The 20,721-nt window shown below is 36.3% G+C and overlaps 1 protein-coding gene across 8 annotated transcripts in view; it reads right to left on the reverse strand.

The window, feature by feature from the left end:
- LGR5 (leucine rich repeat containing G protein-coupled receptor 5) overlaps positions 1 to 20,721 on the reverse strand; it is an 88,970-nt gene that overhangs the window by 39,641 nt on the left and 28,608 nt on the right. For 4 of the 8 annotated variants that reach the window (XM_039391327.1, XM_039391328.1, XM_039391334.1 and 1 more), the window contains exon 2: positions 11,979 to 12,050. In XM_039391327.1, coding sequence (XP_039247261.1) covers positions 11,979 to 12,050 — 72 coding nt within the window. Of the gene's footprint in view, positions 1 to 11,978; positions 12,051 to 12,847; positions 12,896 to 15,252; positions 15,344 to 17,796; positions 18,088 to 20,597; positions 20,652 to 20,721 lie in introns of those variants that run through there. The other 4 variants (XM_039391331.1, XM_039391332.1, XM_039391329.1 and 1 more) reach the window with 4 other exon arrangements.

The following is a 20,721-nucleotide window of genomic DNA, read 5'->3' on the forward strand; positions in this document are numbered from 1 at the left end:
TACACGTTTTAAAGAAAAAAAAAGAATTCTTTAACTGCACAGTTGATCCACTGACAGATGGACTGCAGAAAAAAAGAACAATTTCATAGCAAATTGTCCTTATGGTTTAGAATGCACACTGAATGAATTCTTCATATTGTTTTTAGAGGTTAGAGCAATCCCAGCAACTAAAATACAGACCTACTGACAACAATTAGCATCAGAGGATTTACAGACATGCACTTTGTGTAATTGTGCATGTATGATGTCCGACCACATTTAACTCATCTGCACTAATATAAAAATAAATCCATACAGTAATGACCACAGTTCATTTTAAAATAACTACACATAAAACTGCTGTACCAGTGGAATAATAGTTTTCCTGTGAGTAGTTGTGTAATAAGCTGGCAAAAAGTATTTGCTGAAATTTGTAGGGTTTTTTTCCCTACTTCTATTGCATCTTCCTCTCAGAATGCCTGAAAGTATTTTACGGACCTAGTTAAGTACAACAAATACCTCTGTAAAGCATGTTACTCTTACCAAAAAAAGGCTGCATTCTGTAAGGTTTTTGTTCGGGAAAGGGATAATCTATTTGATACAAAATAATGGCATTTCCATGTTCTGGCCCTCAGGAAAGAACATAGGATTAGTTCCAGGAAATGCCTTAGGTACCAAGCTGCCAGAGAAGAACCTACAGGACTGAATTAGAATCATAGAATCAGTCAGGTTGGAAAAGATGCCTGAGATCATCAAGTCCAACCCTTGATCCACTACCACCGTGGTTACTAGACCATGGCACTAAGTGCCACATCCAGTCTCATCTTAAAAACCTCCAGCGACGGACAATCCACCACTTCCCTGGGCAGCCCATTCCAATGCAGGATTACCCTCTCTGTAAAGAATTTCTTCCTAATATCCAACCTAAACCTCCCCTGACAGAGCTTAAGACTATGCCCTCTTGTCTTACTGATAGCTGCCTGCTCTGAATATTTTTCAGTTTGGAAAGACCTTTCACTAATTTTGCAGAGAGTGATTAATTCTATCTTATATGATATTTCTCTGCTAATGCAGCAGCAGATCATGCTCATCATGTACAGCCCTACATATTTCAGTAGAGGGTTACATAAAGTATATCACAAATGCATGTATGTCCTTGTAGTTCTCTCACAAAGCAAACTGACATTGTCAGAAAAGGTAGACACCTGGCAACAATTATTTTAGATGCAGTGACGTTGTCTGACCTTCATTTACCATAGTAAATGCTTTCTCACGATGGCTATTTCATGATTTACTGTGGAACAAGTTCTGGAAAAGCGCCTATCTATTCCCAAGATGTTTCTCGAAACCACTTCTGAACACTGGCACAATAGTAGCATCTTTCCAGCCCACTGGAATTCCCTAGCATTGTAGTATTCTGTAAAAATCAGGAAAAATTATTCATTTGCATAATTGTCTAATTCTTTCAATATTCTTGGATGAAATCTAGCACATCAGTTCTTTAAGGCATGCTGCAAAGCTCATTAAGTTCAGGTTATTTGTTCCTGATAATTTTTAATGTCTTCCTTGCAGCATTTTCTTACTGTGTTTCTATTCTCAGCTTTGGCATAGGGGAAAATTAATCCCTTTGTTCACACTACACTATATATCAAGTATCTACCAGCGTCCACTTTTCTCCACCTTAGGGATTTTGTTTTCTATTATCCTAAATTATTTGAGGGAAGCTTCCCAACATTTTTCTGAACTTTGGATATACTTTGGGTAGTAATTTTAGTCTGAATGGGTAAATATAATTTCCCTGAACAAATGAGAATGGACACAATATCTGTCTCCATAGTTGAGTATTTAGGTAATGATTTCGGAGAGCAGGAATGAAATAGTTTATAGTATTTATGTAACCAAATGTCTGGCTTTTATTATTTGAACAACTTTGAATTCCCATTTTTGAAAGTTAATTCTTTTATTTCAAGTATTTCTGACATTATTTTACAAATACCTTGTTATTTTAAAAATATCTCATTACATACATTCAAGCTTACATGTATCACATCTCTTTAATGAAAAAGTAATCAAAAAGGATCACATTTTCTGGGCTATATTATTTTAGATTTAGATTTTACTTGCAGTGCTTTGAATAATCTTGCAAATTAATGGAGGCTGGAAAAGTTTACAGAGAAGTGCCACGTCTCCTTCAGTATCTGCCACAGCTGGAGTCAAGATACTAGGATACCTTTAGCTTAGGTATTTGCTATGTTTTTATACTATTGCATGTTTCTTCATAAGAGATGTAAGAAACCCACAGAAAGCTCCAAAAATTATCAGAAACTTTTTTTTGTTTTCCTTTCGTTGTCGGAAAAGAAAAACTTCATCAGACTGAAGCAAATAAATATGAGGTTGTAACTGAGAACAGTCAACTATTTCCTTTATATTTCTAATACAATAATTCTTCTTTGCCAACTAAAACCAGTTTTATGTGTGGATGTTTTCTGCACCATGACAAGCCTTTCCTGGCACCAAACATCTCCTCATTACCTGATGGGAAGGAAGGTGAACTCGAAACACTAAAAAGTCTTCTCTGTACAGATAAAAAACCGTGGCCTTTAACAAAGAAAGCACCTTTCCATTGACTGTGGAAAGAACCTGTGGCAAATCTAACCCAGCTACTTCTCACTGTCTGCAGCAGACAGTGCTAGTACAATACGGGTAGTGGCTGCTTTTCTTCTTTGCCTAAGTAAAATCTAGTCCAGCAAATGCTGAACAAGCATCTGTGAAGCGTATTTCAAAATCTAGTAGTATCAAACCTATAGCCAGGACATGAAAGGAAGGTAATTGTCTCCTTGAGAAAAAGCATATGTTTACACTGATTAATATTCATGTCGTGTTCTAACAGGATTAGCACAATGGAATTTTCTGGAACAAGTTACTGATCAACTCTTTCAAGGTGCTGAAATGCAGGAGAATAGATGACACTCTGGATAGTGATACAGGTCAACATATGATGGGAATAAACAGTGTGAAAGGAGTCAAGCTCCACTATTAAGAAGAGAAAATGCAGTGAAATCTCTTGTAATTCTATTTCAGAACAAATACAGTTAAGTACAAATTCATTACGCTCAAATTTCTGATAAATATTTTGGATTCTTCTTATTATCCCAGTAAATTATAATATGAACACCAAACTGACTCAATGTTTCTAGACTAGTGCCAGTGCATGTTCTTTAATATAGATTAGGTTATATATCATTGCATCACTTGTGTTGCATTATATTTAATCAGTTCTCACATAGTGCAATATCCTACATAGAACGTAAAGATGAGTGCAATATGAAATCATTCTTCAACTATGCAAAGGTACAGAGGGGTTTCTACAAAAATAATTCTGTGAACGACTATCCTGCCTTGATGTCTCTTTGACTCTGCATTTTACTTCTGTTCACTAACCGGTTTGCTGGTTTTATTTAAGGAATGAGAGCAAGGCCTGCACATGCTAAGAGAATGCTATCATGAATATGTTTATATATATATATATATGTATAAAAATTTATATTTATGAGTAGATTAACATCAACAGAGTCACAATTCAGTCAGTTTTATATTTGCCTGTTTTCTTGGAAAACAGAGCTTCTATTTATAATTTGCTACATTGCATATACTACAGCTAAAAAACTCTCCAGAGAGAAAACTGAACAGGGATCATACAGAAGAACCTAAAAATTGTTGAAAAAAATAATCTTTGCTTTTCTGAATAGAAATTGGAACTACAGAAGGCCTGAGACAGTGAAAAACCGCAACAGATGGGACAGTTCTGCTGCTATGTGGTACCTTCCTGAATTTGGTGCTAAAACACTAGCATGTGATGTAGAAAATTCCATTAAAATTCATGTAATCACGACTGTGTCTTTTTTATCTTGTGTACAGATAAGAAACTCTCTTTTGTAATTTGAAACTTCTTAAAAGTCTGATCTGCCTCTCCAAATGCCATAATAGTTCTGAATAACTGATAAAGATCCGTGGTGAAATACCAGTCTCATTGATGCCTGTGGAAAAATTTGTGCTGACACAAGTAGAAATAGGACTCTCATTTGCATCCTACCACAGTATCATACTTGCCAGCACTTGTTTCTGAGGAGCTGCACCAACAGCACTACTACCAATCCTAAAACTATTATCCCAATTTCTAAGGAAGGAAATGGCTGCCTGGGGAGGAACATGGAAGTATAACAAGAAAACATAAATTTCCAAATCTTTTTCTAAAACAACTTGTTCTGATATAAAAAACTGTCTTTGTTCAAGGAAGAATTACCAATCTTGAATCTTGCTTCAATTTTTTTTACTGACAAACTATATCAAAGATACATAAACACACAACACATATATATTTAGTCCTCCTATATAAAAGTATAGCCACTATATAATTTATATATTTCTATGACCATAATTTTCTTCGGATTGCATATACATCAATAAATAGGTAACATGAAACGTTCCTTCTTCTTACATTTAAAAAAGCTCTGACAAAATGGACATTCATCCAGCACTTACTGAGTGTCAACTAAAATTCTGATGAGTTTAATTTTATATTTATTGATGACTATTCTCAGACCAATGCAATAGGAATGCATGAATTAATGGGTGATTAATTACAGTGTTAATAACTAATGTGCGACATCAACATATATTTCAACTTTTTTTTAAAGAATTACTATGTTAGACTTGGAATTTAAATGTTAGTCTGTATGTCAATTATCTTTTTATATTTCAATCTGTTGTGTTAATTAAAACTAATTATAGCAATATAAAAAGAAATGTAGGTCAAATGATATATTAAAAAATCTGATGCTCAGAGAGATCAGAGAAGAAAATGTAAAGATATTCTCCTTTCTTTAAAAAAGGGGAGGGGAGTGTGCAAGTCATAATTGTGCTGTATATTATATTTATTGCTACTTACAATTTAGTTGGAAATTCAAATATAACACAGTCTGCTCTTGCTTTAGGGTCTAATTGCCTTTTAAAATGCATGTGCCAAATTCTCATAGGATGTAAACTGGAATAACTCCAACTGACCTAAAGCAGTTGGAATTAAATCAGTGTGTATTTGATCTTGAGCTGGCTTTGATAAAACAGATTTTTGCCAGTTAAGGATATGGTCTAAAACGTGCTATTTCTTTCTCCATGTATAAAAGGCAGAGACTCTTTCTGTACCTGGCCTGAGTGTGATCCGGTAACTGCTAGAGACAACTGATCTCTCCATTTGTGAAGCTCTCCCTAGCCAGTGCTGAGAACAAGCTGCTTTGTTCTTCTACAGGACTCCAACAGGACCCTTCTGCTCAACAGGTATCCAAGAAACTGCCTTCCAATTGCTGCAAGGCCAGTCGTCTGGAGGGAGCCTAACATCAGCCAGGAAATCCCACACTGATTCCCAGCAGTGGACCCCATGGATACAACCAATAAAAGGCATTCCTTCTGTGTTTGAAGAATATTGTCACCAAATCACTATTCTCAGAACAACCTTAAAATTGTTAAAATTTCTTTCTCACTGTTTAAATGTTACATCAAGATGGAGTATTAAACGGTGGATCATACATAACTAATTTCCTAAGCTGGGTCTTCCAAGTGTCATTTACACTTCTGATGCTGGTTTTCAATTTATCCCAGTAGTGTCAGTATCACCAGAAAGGGTAGGAATTAATAACAACAATCATTAATAGCAGGAACTGGCTGAAGTGTACTGCAGTACAACACACCATGATCACACTGTCAATAATGAAAAATGTGTTAGCTGTTCAGTCATTTCAGTGCGACAGACAAAGAACACAAACAGTGTAGATCCAAGTTTTGAGGTTGCTGCTGTTATCCTGAGTGGTACAATGAGGCAGCACCAATGAATTACGGGAGAAATCACTGCTACTCCTGCTTGGAAATTCAGAAAAACAACTTAGAAGTTGATTTTACTGTGCTTGTGAACCTATTAGATATAAATGTCATATGCGCCAAATTCCTTAGCCATAATCCTAAGCAAGTGAAAAATTGACCCATGTAAGTACCAAAAGTGGTCACTGCACTGAAGTCAAGCAGTCTACAAACAGGCTGAACTTCCACTGATAAAAAAAGGAAATTATTTCTGCATACTTGCTACTGCAGCACACACGGAATGTGTAAGAATTAAATTAAAATCCTGCCTCAGGATCTATAGATATATAGCATGCTTCACCTTGGTCTAATTAAGTATAGTGTCACTATCTGTATTGATCGCAAAACACAAAATGTTCTTCCAATGACTCTGTTTGATGTTCTAAACTAGTTCCTAATGAATATTGCTGGATAATAAATTACAAGTTCCAGAAAGCACTTAAAAGCTACAAGCCAAAAATAAACTTCAACAGATGCTCAATAAGAGTAACGCAGCAGCGCCTACAGGATTTCTTGGATATCAACCTAGAACATTTATTGTTTCTGCTTTCATGCATATCTGACTCTTTTCACTTCTATTTTCTTCCTTCCCTACCACCTCCCCTTCTTTATATACCACAGATGCACAGCAGCTCCAGTGTCAAGGCTGCTCCATGCAATTTGCACTAACATTTCCAGAATAATTGTCTGTCAGCACAAGCTATTCAACAAGCAATGCAAGCAACTCTGATTTAGCATTTACTCTGTGTTGTTCTTTTTTTCTGGTTTTTTTTTTTTTTTTTTTTTTTTTTTTTTTTGTTCCTCATCTTGTCATTTGTGGTAAGACAGCAAAAAGGGCAGTTTGGAGGATGTCAGGCTGACACATCCACATGGGCGAGTTCTTTGTTGTTACTCGCTTTGGTGGCATCAAAGGGACAGCAACAAAGGCAGTGACAGCTCCAGAACATCAGGGCCCTTTTTTGTGGGTGTAAAGGTTACAAGTTGTTAGCTCATACAGCAGGATCTTCTGTGCTCAGGTTTGTTCTTTCCTAGTAAACTAAAACTCTGCAAGCAAGCAAACACTAGGGGAAAAACTATTGTCATTGTTTCCTGCTGATTAATTAGGTAAATATCTTCTTACTGTTTTTACCGGTGTACGGTTAATTTCAAGAAAACTGGTGCACGTTCCTCTGTCAGGATTTAGAGTGCAGCTCTGTATTAAAGCAAAGCTGGGAAACTACAGTCCCGAGGCATGAACAAAGTTTATTACAGCAACAGAATTTACAATGCGCCAATTGCTGGGCTGGTGACAGGCACCTCTCACTGAAAAACACCACATATCGAACACAGTGCCATTGTCTGATCTACATGTATGCACACGTGAAGTGAAGAAACCGAATTAATAATTTATAGGAAGAAACTGAATTCACAACTTATGTGTTAAATTGTGCACAGCTCTGATATGATCTATGGGATCATGTCACTTAGCAGTGAAAAGTTCTTGAAACTTTAGTTGATGGAAGTGACACAAGCCAATTTCTACCAGGAACAGCTCTGCTAAACCCTGCTGTGCAAGAACTGTAAAACTGGTATTGAAGTGACATTGGAATGTGTGGACAGTTTGAGACCAATAGATGACACTCTATTTTTACTTCAGTTCTGCAGCTGCAGGCATTTCTACTTTCTTGCCTTGGAGGTTTTCAAATTTATGCAGCTTAATCTTTGGGAAAGATTGTAGTATTTAACCATATTGTTCCAAGACTGTTGAAGTAAATGACAAGATTCCTCACTTGCTCAAAAAATTTTTGGACTATGGCTGCAGCATTTTCATGTTTTACACCAGCTTACTTAACAGTAAAAAGTACAGAATCTGTTTTCAGAGCTAGTCACAATGTGCCTGCACCAGCACAAAAATAAAGACTGTACAGGACCCCCAGGAGCAAATGCTCTCAGTTTTCAAAGACCAGAGATCTCAGTCCCACTGCTCAGAGTCTGTGGGGAAAAGAATACCTAATTCCCATTAACAGCTTTGAAAACCTCTTTGTAGGAAGAAAGAGCAAACACAGAGAGAAGTGAAAGGAAAAAAATAAATAAGAACAGATGGAAATGGATCATGCCTGGTAATGTAGGACTTCATTTATACAGGAGCCTCTTAACCAATTCTGCAGTATAAAGGTATTTCAACACAAATAATGGTAAGATTCACAGAATACATCTATTATATATTTTATCTGTAATTCTGCACTTCCATATTACAGTAAAATGTACTTTTAAAGGCACTTCTGCCTGACTTCCATAATAATGCCAAGATCAATCTGAAAAACTTTGTAGATATATATTAAATTCCTTTTAAGATTATTTTAAAATAATCATGTGGGTGTCCAAAAATGCTCTTGCACCTGTATGTAAATTGCAATTAATTTAGGGTGACTTCATTGCTTGATTTTGTGAAAAAGAAGTTATTTGGGACTGTCCTGCTCTGTAGTAAAATAATTGCAATATAACAGTCTTTTGTTGTTGTTTTACTAAAACACTGATATGAAGTTCCTGAAAAATAGCAATTTACTAAAAATCACTTGGAGCTTTGCTTATCCGTGGAATGTTCCTGCGTTTAAAATTAAAGTAAAAGCCTTACATATGTGCACGTGTGGGTGTCTGCACATATATTTATGCATATGTATGTATATGTGGATATATATATATAGCTGGAGAGATTTTACAGCTAGGCCTGATTCAAATAGCTTTAAATTTTTATTGGCTTTCTTCCTCACTTTTGAGACATTAATTTATAAAATAAAACAGTTTCAGGCACTGCTTTGAAGTGTTACTAATCACAAAATGTTAGGCCTACACTCAGATGTAGCACACTCTAAAATTCTTAAGAGTCTCACCCTGGGTAAGTCTTTATGCTCTTTAAAAAACCTTTTTTCCATGTATTACTCTCATTCCCTGCTCTATTAGTAAAGGCATTCTATGCATATTGTAAAATGACATATGTCACATGTCTACAAATAATCCTCATGAGACTGAATCTTGGACTTGGTCAGACTGATAAATATCTGCAGTTATTTTGAATTTATAATGAAGAATTTAACTTAATGGTGTTGTACAAGTTCATGCAGAGCAACTTGTTGATAATCAAGCAGCTGAAGCATATTTCTTTCTTGGTGGGAGCTCCATCATACATGCTTTAAGAAAAAATTAGGCCTGAAAGGTCCAACATTTTCACAAATAAAAGATCCTGCTCAGAACTAAACTTTTTGGGAGTTAGAAAGTTCAATGCTTTCCAAAATTTTCAGAGGAATGTGCACCTCAGAAATACAGCATACTGTCAATATGTTGTACTTCAGTGACCATAGTCTTTGGTTAAGAATAAATACCAGGCACGATCATCAAGTTTGCAAGAATGCTGTGTGCAGAGATGTCTAACCTTGACTGTAAATGTAGATCACATTCAGCATGGAAGTTCACAACTGGCTGAACAGACCTGGCTTATATATCACTGCTTTGGAGGCAAAACAATTGGTCTAACTGTCTTAATAGAATCTTAGTTCTTTTGGGGTAATGACTTACTAGTATGGCTAAACCGGGCATCCAGGATATAACATCTAAGCTGAAACTTAGGTGGACCATTCATTGGCTTTTATCAGATTTTTGAACCAGATCTCTAATAGAGGTACTAGTAACACTTTTTTCAACACTTAAAACCCCTAAAAAATGCATTTTAAGCTCCTGCTGTTTTTGTATTTTGAAGAGCAGACAGACATTGCTAAAATTCATTTTAATTTTATGGAACATTGCTTTGGTAAAGATCTCATAAAATCTTATTTTAACAATGTCTGTGTTACAGGCCAAGTTATATTTTTCAATAGCACCTTTTAACTGAGCCACATAAACAAAACACAGAATTCCCAGGTAAGCTAGAAAAAAACCATCATATGGCAATGCCTGGATGGGAAAAATAATTTTCGTATGTACAATCACTGCTCAGAAATTAACATAGGGGAGCATGAGAACAACAATGGCTGTTACCCCTACTTCAAAGTTGAACATCCAGTTCCCTTTCCATTGCCTATAATTTTTTTCCAAGTAATACTAGGCTGAATTGTACTGTATGTCTCCGAACACCAAAGAATCTCTCAGCACAACAAGAGGAGGTAATCAATTGCCTCACATCTCCAAAGGCTTCAGTTTTCCATGCTTATTTTAAAAGGGAATACAAACTGGAAGGGTTTCACAAAACAGCATTAAATTAATGAGAAATGGAAATTGTTGGCTTGTGCAAAACAAATAAAAAGGCTGACTATGTATATGTAAAACAAAACACAGTAAAGACATAAATACCTTTCTGGTACTACCAGCAGTGAAGGACTGGCATTACTTGATTTGGAACAGAGGGTTGTAAGGATAAAGGTTTAATATTTCCAGAATATTAAACAGGCCTGCAGAAAAAGCAGGCCCAGCACAAGAAGAAGGTAAGAACATTTTCAAAGGTCTGGATCAGGAAGACGACACAGACTACAGAATAGCTTCTCAGGCACTGACTTAAGTCTTGCTATTTGAGTCATCTAACTTTGGACCATAAAATGAAACAGTGAAGGTAACTTGGCTTCAGGTATTAGAATTTCCTTCCAGGAAAAGCCCAAACTTTTAATTCTTTGGGTTGGATGGTTTTAGTAGGGTTATTAAAATTGACAGGAAATTGGACAAGCAAGCATGAACACTATGCAGAAGTCCACAAGCAGGGACTTTGTGGCCTGATTCACTTCATACGTACTTGGTGTGTGACATCTCTCTGTCATGTTCATATCTGTTACAATATTCCAAAGTTGCACTAACAGCGAGAAAGATACTGACAATCAAAGAAATAAGTAAAGAGAGACTGAAAAGAAGTAAAGCTTTCTAAATACGAGTGCCAACAGTAATAAAAATAAGTCATGAAAGGAAAATCTGTTTGCAAATAGGGTATTCTCCAAAGTTAGCACTACAAAATTGTTTCAATAATCTATTTTTTTCATAGATTCATAGATGCCACCTGGAAAGACCAGCTGGCAAAATTCAAAGGAGCATTAACAAGGACACCAAAATTGTCACAGCAATACCCACCTAAATTGCAGAGGATTGTACACATTTCATAGCTTAAAACAGACCTGTCTTTGCAAGAAAGGCAGTACAATGATTCTGCATTTCTTACGTGGATTTTATGGTGTGTTAGCAGCTAAACATGCTATAAAACAGAAGACTTTCACTTTAGAACTTATAAACCATGTTTCATAAAAGGCTTTTAATCAACATTTAGAGGTACTCATACAAATACAGGCGCCAGCTTTTTTCCACAAGATCTATGGTGCACCAGTTATAGAGTCTCAATCACTCTTCAGAAACCTAAATTTTCTTTTAAGCCTGGGCCATTATAACTAGAGTCACTGCCAAATCCAGGTCTCATGAATGCACAATACTTTTCACTTTTGGTTAGTCACCATCACTTCAAGCCAGCATTCCTCTTTTGATGTTGTGCTTGATCAGCTAGTTTTTGCAATGTACTTTTCTCCCTCCGTGAACGTACTAGATAGCGTAACTAAGCTTTTTGCAGGATCCTGCATTCTACAGTCAGCCTTCAGGGACGCTAAGTTTAAGAGTAAGGAAAGAGTAATTAAAAGTGATTAGGACAAGAAGCCTTGATACTATGAAATGTGGACTCAATTGTCCTTGACACAGGCAGAATGAGGCAGCAGGTTTTGGTTTTGATTACAGCTTTACTTGTGATTTTAATAAACATGAGCCAGTATTCAAACTTTTAATATCCTGCTGCTTAACTATTTCCAAAAAGCAATCCAGCTCTTTTAAACAACTCTTGTTTAAAAATTTTAATTTGTTTGGCTCTGTCTCTGCTTAGAGAAGTTGTAGCCTCATGGTAACTCTTTTACAAGTTCATTTCCAGAATCACAGCAATTGGGGTTTTTTCAACTAAGTGTTTCCGCATGTGTCAAAAGTGTCAGGCTGACAGCTTTCCTGCACCATTTTATCTGGTTCCCACAGTAAGTATGAGAGACAAACACAGGAATGTGTCTAGCGCTGACTATGCCCATCAAGAATACAATGATACTTACAGCTCTTCCAGGAAGCGGAGATTGTGCACAGGGTTTGAGGGCAGCTTAGTAATGTTGTTCATACTGAGATCACTGTAGGGGAAAACAGACACAGACTTAATATGGCATGCCACAACTGTGGCATCCAGCTGTTCATTCCACACATTTTTCAGTGCTACATTAACAAAAATCAGTTCCTCTGCCAGTACTGATGAATCGTTATCTAGTTAGCACATTAAACATTCTTCTTTCGTATGAACATAGGGTTGTGAAATCAAATACAGTCTGTAGCATGTTCTTCATTTCCAGAGATTCTGGAATGTTTTATCACTCTCTATAAATCATCTGGAACACTAAACAACCCTTTTAGTCAACATAATTTTAATAAACCACTGTATTGTATTAAAATTTACTTGGAGTAGTAAAGAAAAACTACTATGAATTTTGTTGTTTTTGTTGTAGCACCATAGTACACTTGGTTTACTAAAGCAGACAGGCAAAAGCATACCAATACAGACTACCTGCAACATCCTTTATATTTCATGACTATGGAATCACTTTGCCTTTGCTGTAAACCTGCTGCATGGTCACGCTGATTTGCCTTGCCTCACATTAGGCACATCAGGTGTCCCCAAACCCCAACTTGACTCAAAGAAATGATATATTTTCAAATAATAAACATGCAATTTTTGAGTGCTCTTTTGTTACAGGTAGTCAAATTGCATTAAATAAGTGAAATGAACCATAAAACAAGGGTGTAATGTGATCCCGCTCTGTAGCACACTTCCTGCTGGGGTTCCACAGTAGTTCCTGGTACAGGAAACTACTAGCCATATCAGCTCTGTCAGAGCTCATTCAAACTATGTTTTACACTAAATTTCATATAATACCTTTTTATTCTTAACTTGCTTTTTCATGGTTTTCCATTGTCTTCCTCATGCCCCACAGTACCATTATAATTGCTTTTCATTAAGTACAAAACCTGTAAACAGACTGTATAATAAAATTCTGTGTGGAAGATCCAACTTACATGACTGTAACAAAATTCCTGTAGTTTCTTAAAATAAAATTAAGAATGACCTGCATATTTTATGCAAATGTTATATAGTAATTTAAAACTCCCCACTATTTAAACGTATCTATGCATTTGTAGCAGTGCTTATAGTTTCCAGCTACTTTGGTTACTATTTAGATAACTTTATTTCTTCCAGCTGTTGAGAGCTTACAAGGTAAATAAGTTATCTGTACTTTGCTGGGTAGGCATCCTATGCCTACTCCATCTAGTTCTTATTATTCACAGTCTGTTTCACATTACAGAATATATGCTTGATATATGTTTGATCTTTTGCTGAATTTTAAAATGTATAATTTAAAAACATACTTCACATAGAGATTCTGAAATAAAGGAAATGTGTTAATACTTTATAACAATTATCAAATCACTGTTGAGTAAGGTCTCTGCATTCACTTCAAAATCAAAGTATAATTTGAGAAATGTGTACTTATTAAATTCATTCTTTACTGTAATACTTTATCACCTAATTCTTTCATACTGTTTAGCAGGTTATTGCCCTTTTACTTTGATAAAGGCTCAAAGGGTTTATTCTGGCAAAGGAACAAAAACGTGGATTTATTTGGCGAAAGAAATACTCATCCAGGTAGTGAAGTACATACTATGGAATATTAAGATAAACCCAATATTTTAACAAGATCATTTTGATTGTGATATTTTCAACACATGTCTTAATGGGGTTTTGGAAACATCCCAAATCACATTTTAGACTTAAAAACCAGCCCTGCTGGAAGATGGGAATGATTCATCTTCAGATACACACGTATTTAGAGCATTCTACAAAACCAGCATTAACCAGTGCTCTAGCTGACCAAGAAAACCTGGTTTTCTAGCATATTAATTTCTGTTACTAGCAAGCAGTACTTGTCTGCTTGTATCACCCACAGGACCCCATGATGAACCAGTCAGAAGCAATCTACAGATCAGACCTTAATATCTTAAGAGGATTAGAATAAGAGGAGGTGGCTTTCCTTATGTGCTTTGATGCACAAGGAGAAAATCAACAATACGTGCGTTTTTCTTAATAACATCTTTAGACCCTAGAGCTGGATTTGCCAGCAGTGAACTCCTATGTCCTAGTCTCCTTTTTGGACTCAGTCATGTGGTAAAGTATGTGCTCCACATCATATGATGGAGGAGAACCTCTTTCCCAGTGTACACTGCAGCAACTGCTAACTCTTTTTAGTTAAATAAATTCCTTCTGCTACTTTTTTTTCTGGTTACTTCTTTTCCAGATTATTCTTTTGTTGGAACATAGCATGTAAAGATGTTTTTGTAAAACAAAAGTCCTAAACATTACATATGCATATTTCATAGAATCAGAATCATTTAGGTTGGAAAGACCCTTAAGATCTTTCCAGTCCAGCCGTTCACCAAGCACTGCCATGTTGGTCACTAAACCATGTCCCTAAGTGCCACACCCATGCATCTTTTAAATACTTCCAGAGATGGTGGATGTAACAGAAATTATTTCCCAATTTTGATCAACAATGTCTTTTTAAACTAGTTTTTAACACACTTGCAACTAATACACAGGCCATTCCAGTCTATGTTGGCAATGTGCTGTTCTTTTAGCTATAAGGGTTTAAGAATATAAGGGCAACTACTGTAGGGAGAGGTAATGCATTTGATGAGCCTAGCGGATACAGTTGGAAAAACTGAGAAACTTTCAGGCACAAAAATAAAAAACCTCTACTTTTCCCAACTGTATCAGCTACCTAAACAGGTGGCATTATTTCTCCTTAAAAAAACACACATCCCTTACATTGGAAAGCAGTAGTTCATTTTTTAGATTCAGAATATTCTTCTGGATCAGAATCACCATAGATGCATTTAATCCAATTTTTGCTCACTGAAAGGGAGAGAAGTACCATGACCCAGAGCTACTGCTGGGGGGATGTTTGGAGATGTGAGACAAACAAAAATGGTTAATGCAAGGCAATCGGTCACTGGGTCTCGTATGAGCAATATGAAAAATTTGGGCTTCTGAGTAGGAATTCCTCACAGTGCTCTAGAGACAAATAAAGGAAGTTTTCAGCATTTTGGTTTGCCAGCATTTTGGACCTTACTGCCAAGAAGACATAGCTAGGATGAGACTTACAGCCATTAGCTAGATAAAGCACAATTAACAGCCAGAAAGAGCTAGCTGGTAAATTACAGGATTACACATTATTACTATGAAAACCAGTAACACTTGCAATGGGTATGTCTTATGTCCTGCACCTGCAATGGTTTCTTCCCAAGAAGTGCATCAAACAGGTTTTCTGATTTCTGCTTTCACTGCTAGCCTGCCAAAATCAGCAATTTGCTTTCTCTAGGAAACAGAAGAGGATGAAAGACGGCTTACACGTCAGCATTTGCATTGTAATGCTTAAAAACATTAAAATCAAGGTACTGATCTTTAACTATCCTCAGTGGAATTGTTCTGGTTTTATACTGGATCTTGGTAAACTCTTACAAACTACAGCAATGAAAAACACAGAATTATTACATTACTGAAAACCTTTAAATAACTCAGCGTAACAGAACTACTCCTGTCTCCCACCATCAAAGCACATACAAACCCCGCTGATGTCAGTAGGAGCAACACAGTAAGAGTACACCCTGTTTTAAAACGCTCCTAATATAACCAGCAATAGTACCAGATCTACCTTTGTGAAAACTATCTGCACCGTGAACTGCCATATTCTACTGAAAAGGCAATAAACTGTTTTGAACAGTCAGATGGACATATCGTGTGTTCTCCCATCAGCATTCCTGCAGCCTGTTTCCAACTGCTGACTATAAAAGCAACATACCAGTAAATGCAACTTCATCTTTTCAAAAAATTAGAAGTTTTGTTTCAATGACTGCATTGGCAACATGGCTCACTATAATGATATCTTAACTACACCCTGTGCCAATCAATCACCATGCTGTGCCTCTGGTGACTTGCTAAGGGAATCCTATCTATGATGAAATCTTTGAAAACCAGAAAATATTGCAAACTCCACCATGCATCTATCTGTTTTTTCTTGGTGAGCAGATCGGCAAATTCTGAGCATTTGCAAAACAGCACCCAAGAAGGCAAATACAACAGCCCCCCTCCGCCCCCCCCATTTTGTTGTCCATGCATATATGTGCTGAAAAAAAACATCCAGCTACCATCTTAATAGTGAGTTCAAAATGAATTCCAGAAAGCCAGTAAAACAAGTTAAGTGAACCAGTTCTTCACACTTAACAGATGAGTTTGGAGGCTGAGTTGCTAACCTGTTATTAGCTGTTATTACAAGAAACGTTTCAGTGACTATTCATCTTGGAAGATCAGTTTTTATGTTATACTCACGTCTTTCAAAGGAGAACAAAAATCTCTCCAGGGATACACACAAAACCTCTACTGGCTTTCATCAACCTGCCAGTCTACTATTGGGCTCAACATCTGTTATACTGAATGGTACAAACCTGTCTACCTATTGCAGGTCTAATACAATTTTGTAGCCTATTTTCTTAACCATTGCAACCTGCTTGATTCTTAGAAAATGATCAAGACTTATTATTAGGATTATTAATTTTGATTCTTCTAAGCCTGCCTTATCCCAACATGATGTATTAACAATTATTTTTATGGAAGTCTTTGAAAGATAAAGCACTTTCATAAAATACTGACAATAGACTGAATGTACTCCCTTAGTTACTACCAGTTAAGAACAGTTTCTAAACTATGACAATTTCCTTAATTAATTTACAGCACAATTTGACACTAGCTCACATGTAGTAATACAAAATAATGAAAACAGGTGCATATTACTTCTCTTCTTCCCTTGTTGTGCCTATCTTTTTAACTCTTGTTTCTACTGTTGGCAGAACAATAGCTCCACTGTACAATGGAAGAATATGTTAGCTATTAACTACGTGCCATCTACTAATGCAAATGCTTCATTAGCTTTCATGAAAAATATCTTCATCTGCTACAGCTACTTAAATCTATTCGTCAACACTGTAGTAGTAGTAGTTCCTATTTCTTACAAGTAAATTGCTATAGATGTTTTTGTTTGAGGGTCTCAATAAATAAATAGAATTATCATCAATTTACAGAAGAGAAATCAAGATACCTAATGGCAGTGTGACATGTTCACAGTCAAACAGATGTTCATACACCAACATCTGAAAAGGAAACCAACACTGATGATGATTTGTCCAGTGCCCTTTTCATTAGATCATGGATCACACTGTCCAACCATGGCATTTACACCAGTGCGATGCATAAGCTGCCAACAGACTCAGAAAACCATGATAATATTTTTCATTTTAATGTTCCTAAATTACACTATCTTTCAAAGTCATCATGAAAACTCCTAGTCATGTATTTGCATGTTTAATACACACATGCAGAGCAACACAGGATAGAGTATGAGCACACAAAAATAAGCACTGTTAGCACTTTCTGCAAATTAAACCATAGCATTCCTTCTCATAAGTAGCTTCAAACTTCATCTGTGGTTCTTTAAAGGACTTTGTAGTAAACTATGACTAAGGTGTGAATTTCCACTAAATGATTCACATTTGAAGAGTACATATTTATATTTGGAAAAATCTTCTGGAAGAAAAAGTGGTAGATTTGCAGGAAGCAGCAGTAGGGAGAGAGTTATAACAAACATTACACAAAACAGAAAATCTCACTATCAAGGTTTTCACGGTAAATAACAAGTGGCAATAGCATGGATATTTCTACCCTTCTGCACATTGATAATGACAAATGCTAAAATTAAGTATTTAAAAATTCATTACCTCATGTAATAGCGAATTAACAGCAACTGATCCCATGCTATACTTTTACAAAGTGATGCAAGGCTAAAAGAGGATTGCTTGTTACACATTTTTTACAGAAAATTTCTGTTACTTGACATTGAAGTTCACTGTTTCCAGAGACTCAACACCTTTGTATTAAAACACACCCTGCGGAAAGCAGATGATGTGTGGTCACCGGAGAATAGACCCAGCACTGAGAATATGTGTGCCTGCGCACGTCACAAAGAGCTTTTATGCCAGTACACAGACAGTACACAGTACTCCTGCTGCCTGCCTCACTCTCCTTCCTTTCCTTGGCACACCAGTGGTGCTTGTTCTAGCAGTGCATTTTGCTTACAGAAGACGCAACCATTGCAACTGTAAATAGACATATATGAAAAGGATCAGGCACTTTGAACTTAGGGAAGCCTCAAAGGTGATCCAGTAACACCAAGAGGGCTCTGTCCACATCTCCTCTCTATTGTTGTGTATTGGCCCATAACATCGGATCCTGGCAAACTAGGCTGTTAGGTCACATCTGGATTCAACACAAAGTAAGAAATATGCTCTGGCCAGAATTCTGCACTCCCAACACCTGTCAGTGGGTTCGAACCTCTGATGTCACAGACAGCAGAGTGGCTTATTACTGCAGAAGCTCTGTAATAGAGTCATTTTAAACAGCACATATTATTCCTGAACATAGGCAATTCTATCATATAAACAGCCATCAAAGTCTTACTTATATCTAGGCTGCAGAACATTTGTAAAGCAAACAGTATGTGCATGATTAATCTTTTCAGGAAATGATTTTGCCATTCAGTTTATCCAACACTCCAGCAGAGGGAGCAGGGCAGAGCAAACAGTTTGGGTCAAAACACAAAGTAAAAATCAAAGATCACATCAAACACACCCACTGCTGAATTAACCTAAGTACTTGACATTTCACCTTAGGTACAAAGATTCTGGTTCTCTGCTTTTTTTTGTATATCAAATTCATAATGCTTCCTAGATGAAATTAGCCACTTACTTTCAAAGCTGATTCATGGTTGTTCATTTGATGCTGAAGACTCAGTTTGCTAAGTAATAGTTACCAGAGTAAGTTATAAAAACATTTGAACACATCAGTCATTTACTGTACTTAACTCACACATTAAAAAACATAAATAACTAATAAGGAGTATTTTATAATATATAAGCCAGTAAGAGCAATTAAAAGAGGACTGAATGGAATTTCTCTTCCTCCCATGCCCACAGATTGTATTAGTATTATTTTACTTTATGAGTTATTACCTATTTCTGCTGAACAAATTCAAATATTAAATGAGTACTGCATACATGATTTGTCTTGTTCAAATACTGAACAATACAAACAGAAAAATATCAGGTTTTATTGTAATTTATGAAGACAACTACTAGCGTGTTTGTTGTGGTTTTCATCATTACCTGTTTATCAGGTACTGTTTATTTTATTTTGATGAAGAACAGTACAGCTAAATTGAGAAACAATATTTATTAGAAGTGACCAAGTCTGGAGAAAAAAACGCTTGGCCTCTCTCAGTTTCAGAATATTTTCTGCCCCTCCAGAAGCTGCTTATTTTTATAACTATTTGCTCCAAAAATGACAAAAATATAGGAAAAAAATCCTTTCTTTTCCCTTTTTTTTTTTTTTTTTTTCTGAATGAGTGGACACATTCATCCATTTTAGAAATTTGAGGTCCAATTTCCTTCTAATTCCCAGTCTATAATTTCATACCTCTGAAGCTGTTCCTAAATTATGACTATCTATATGAGAGGAGAATATCTACAAAAAGCACGGCATAGTTTATGAGTTCTACACCTTGTCTACAGCAGAAATTAATTCAAAATATATGTGAGTGTAGACAGAGATTGAAAATACATACTGTCATAAAGTACACACTTCTTAAATCAAGCATTATGAACCATATAGCCAAATGAGCTGAATACCCAACTGCAACTTATATACATCACAGATTATATGTTACATAAGCCAATTTTAAAACTCATCTTCACCAAAATATCCACTATTACTTCAGTGAGTCTGCCGAGAGTGGAAATTATTTATGACTAGCCTGATTTCATTCATAACAAGATATACTCTGTCATTGATTTTGTTGGTCTTACTTTGTCTCAACTCAATTCCACAGCATGGATTTCAAGGATTAAAAAACAAACGGCTGTGAGAGCATTTGCTACAAACACATTTCAACAGTGATGGTGTGAACACGAGTTTCCAGAAATCTGTGCACCACAGCTCTGTATGCAGGGCAGGAAAATGATGCTACGCTGTATCACACCTACTACAGTTCTTCTCTGAAGTATGAATTTGATCATTTTTGTGTTGTTGCTTAGCTGAAATAATTATTTACAGAATCTTCTCTGAATTGCACGGACAACCCAAGGGATGTCATATTACCAACACACTCAATTTCATTCAATGCTTGCTACCAAAGGAATTACTCCTGATCTCCCCACCCCAGCCCATCACTACTCATTCCTTGTGAGGATGCTGTTGAACCAGAGTTGGCAACTGGCCTGGATTTTAAAAAAAATCCACCAGGAAAAAATTTGGTTTTAATCCAAATCAGCTCCCTGAACTGGTTCACTACATTGCTGTTTGTACCTCCACAAACTCAAATAAGAAAGGTGAAGCAGAATTGTTTTATTTCAGTTGGCAGTTTTGGCTTAGAGTAATGCAGGGTGATCCTGTGCCTAGAACGTAAATATTGTAAACATTTTTCAGATATAAAAAGTTGAGGATTTTTTTTACACACATATCTTACCTTTATGTCTGACAGAGCTTGTTCACTAAAATACAATAGGCCTCCAGATCTGCCAGCTCCGGATGGCTGACAGCCTCTTCCGACACCTCCTGCAGAGCTCAGAGGAATGACAAAGCTGTCAGAT

This window comes from Pipra filicauda, unplaced genomic scaffold (genome assembly GCF_003945595.2).
Source record: "Pipra filicauda isolate LSUMZ 115617 unplaced genomic scaffold, ASM394559v2 scaffold93_size3172892_pilon, whole genome shotgun sequence".
NCBI lineage: Eukaryota > Metazoa > Chordata > Aves > Passeriformes > Pipridae > Pipra > Pipra filicauda.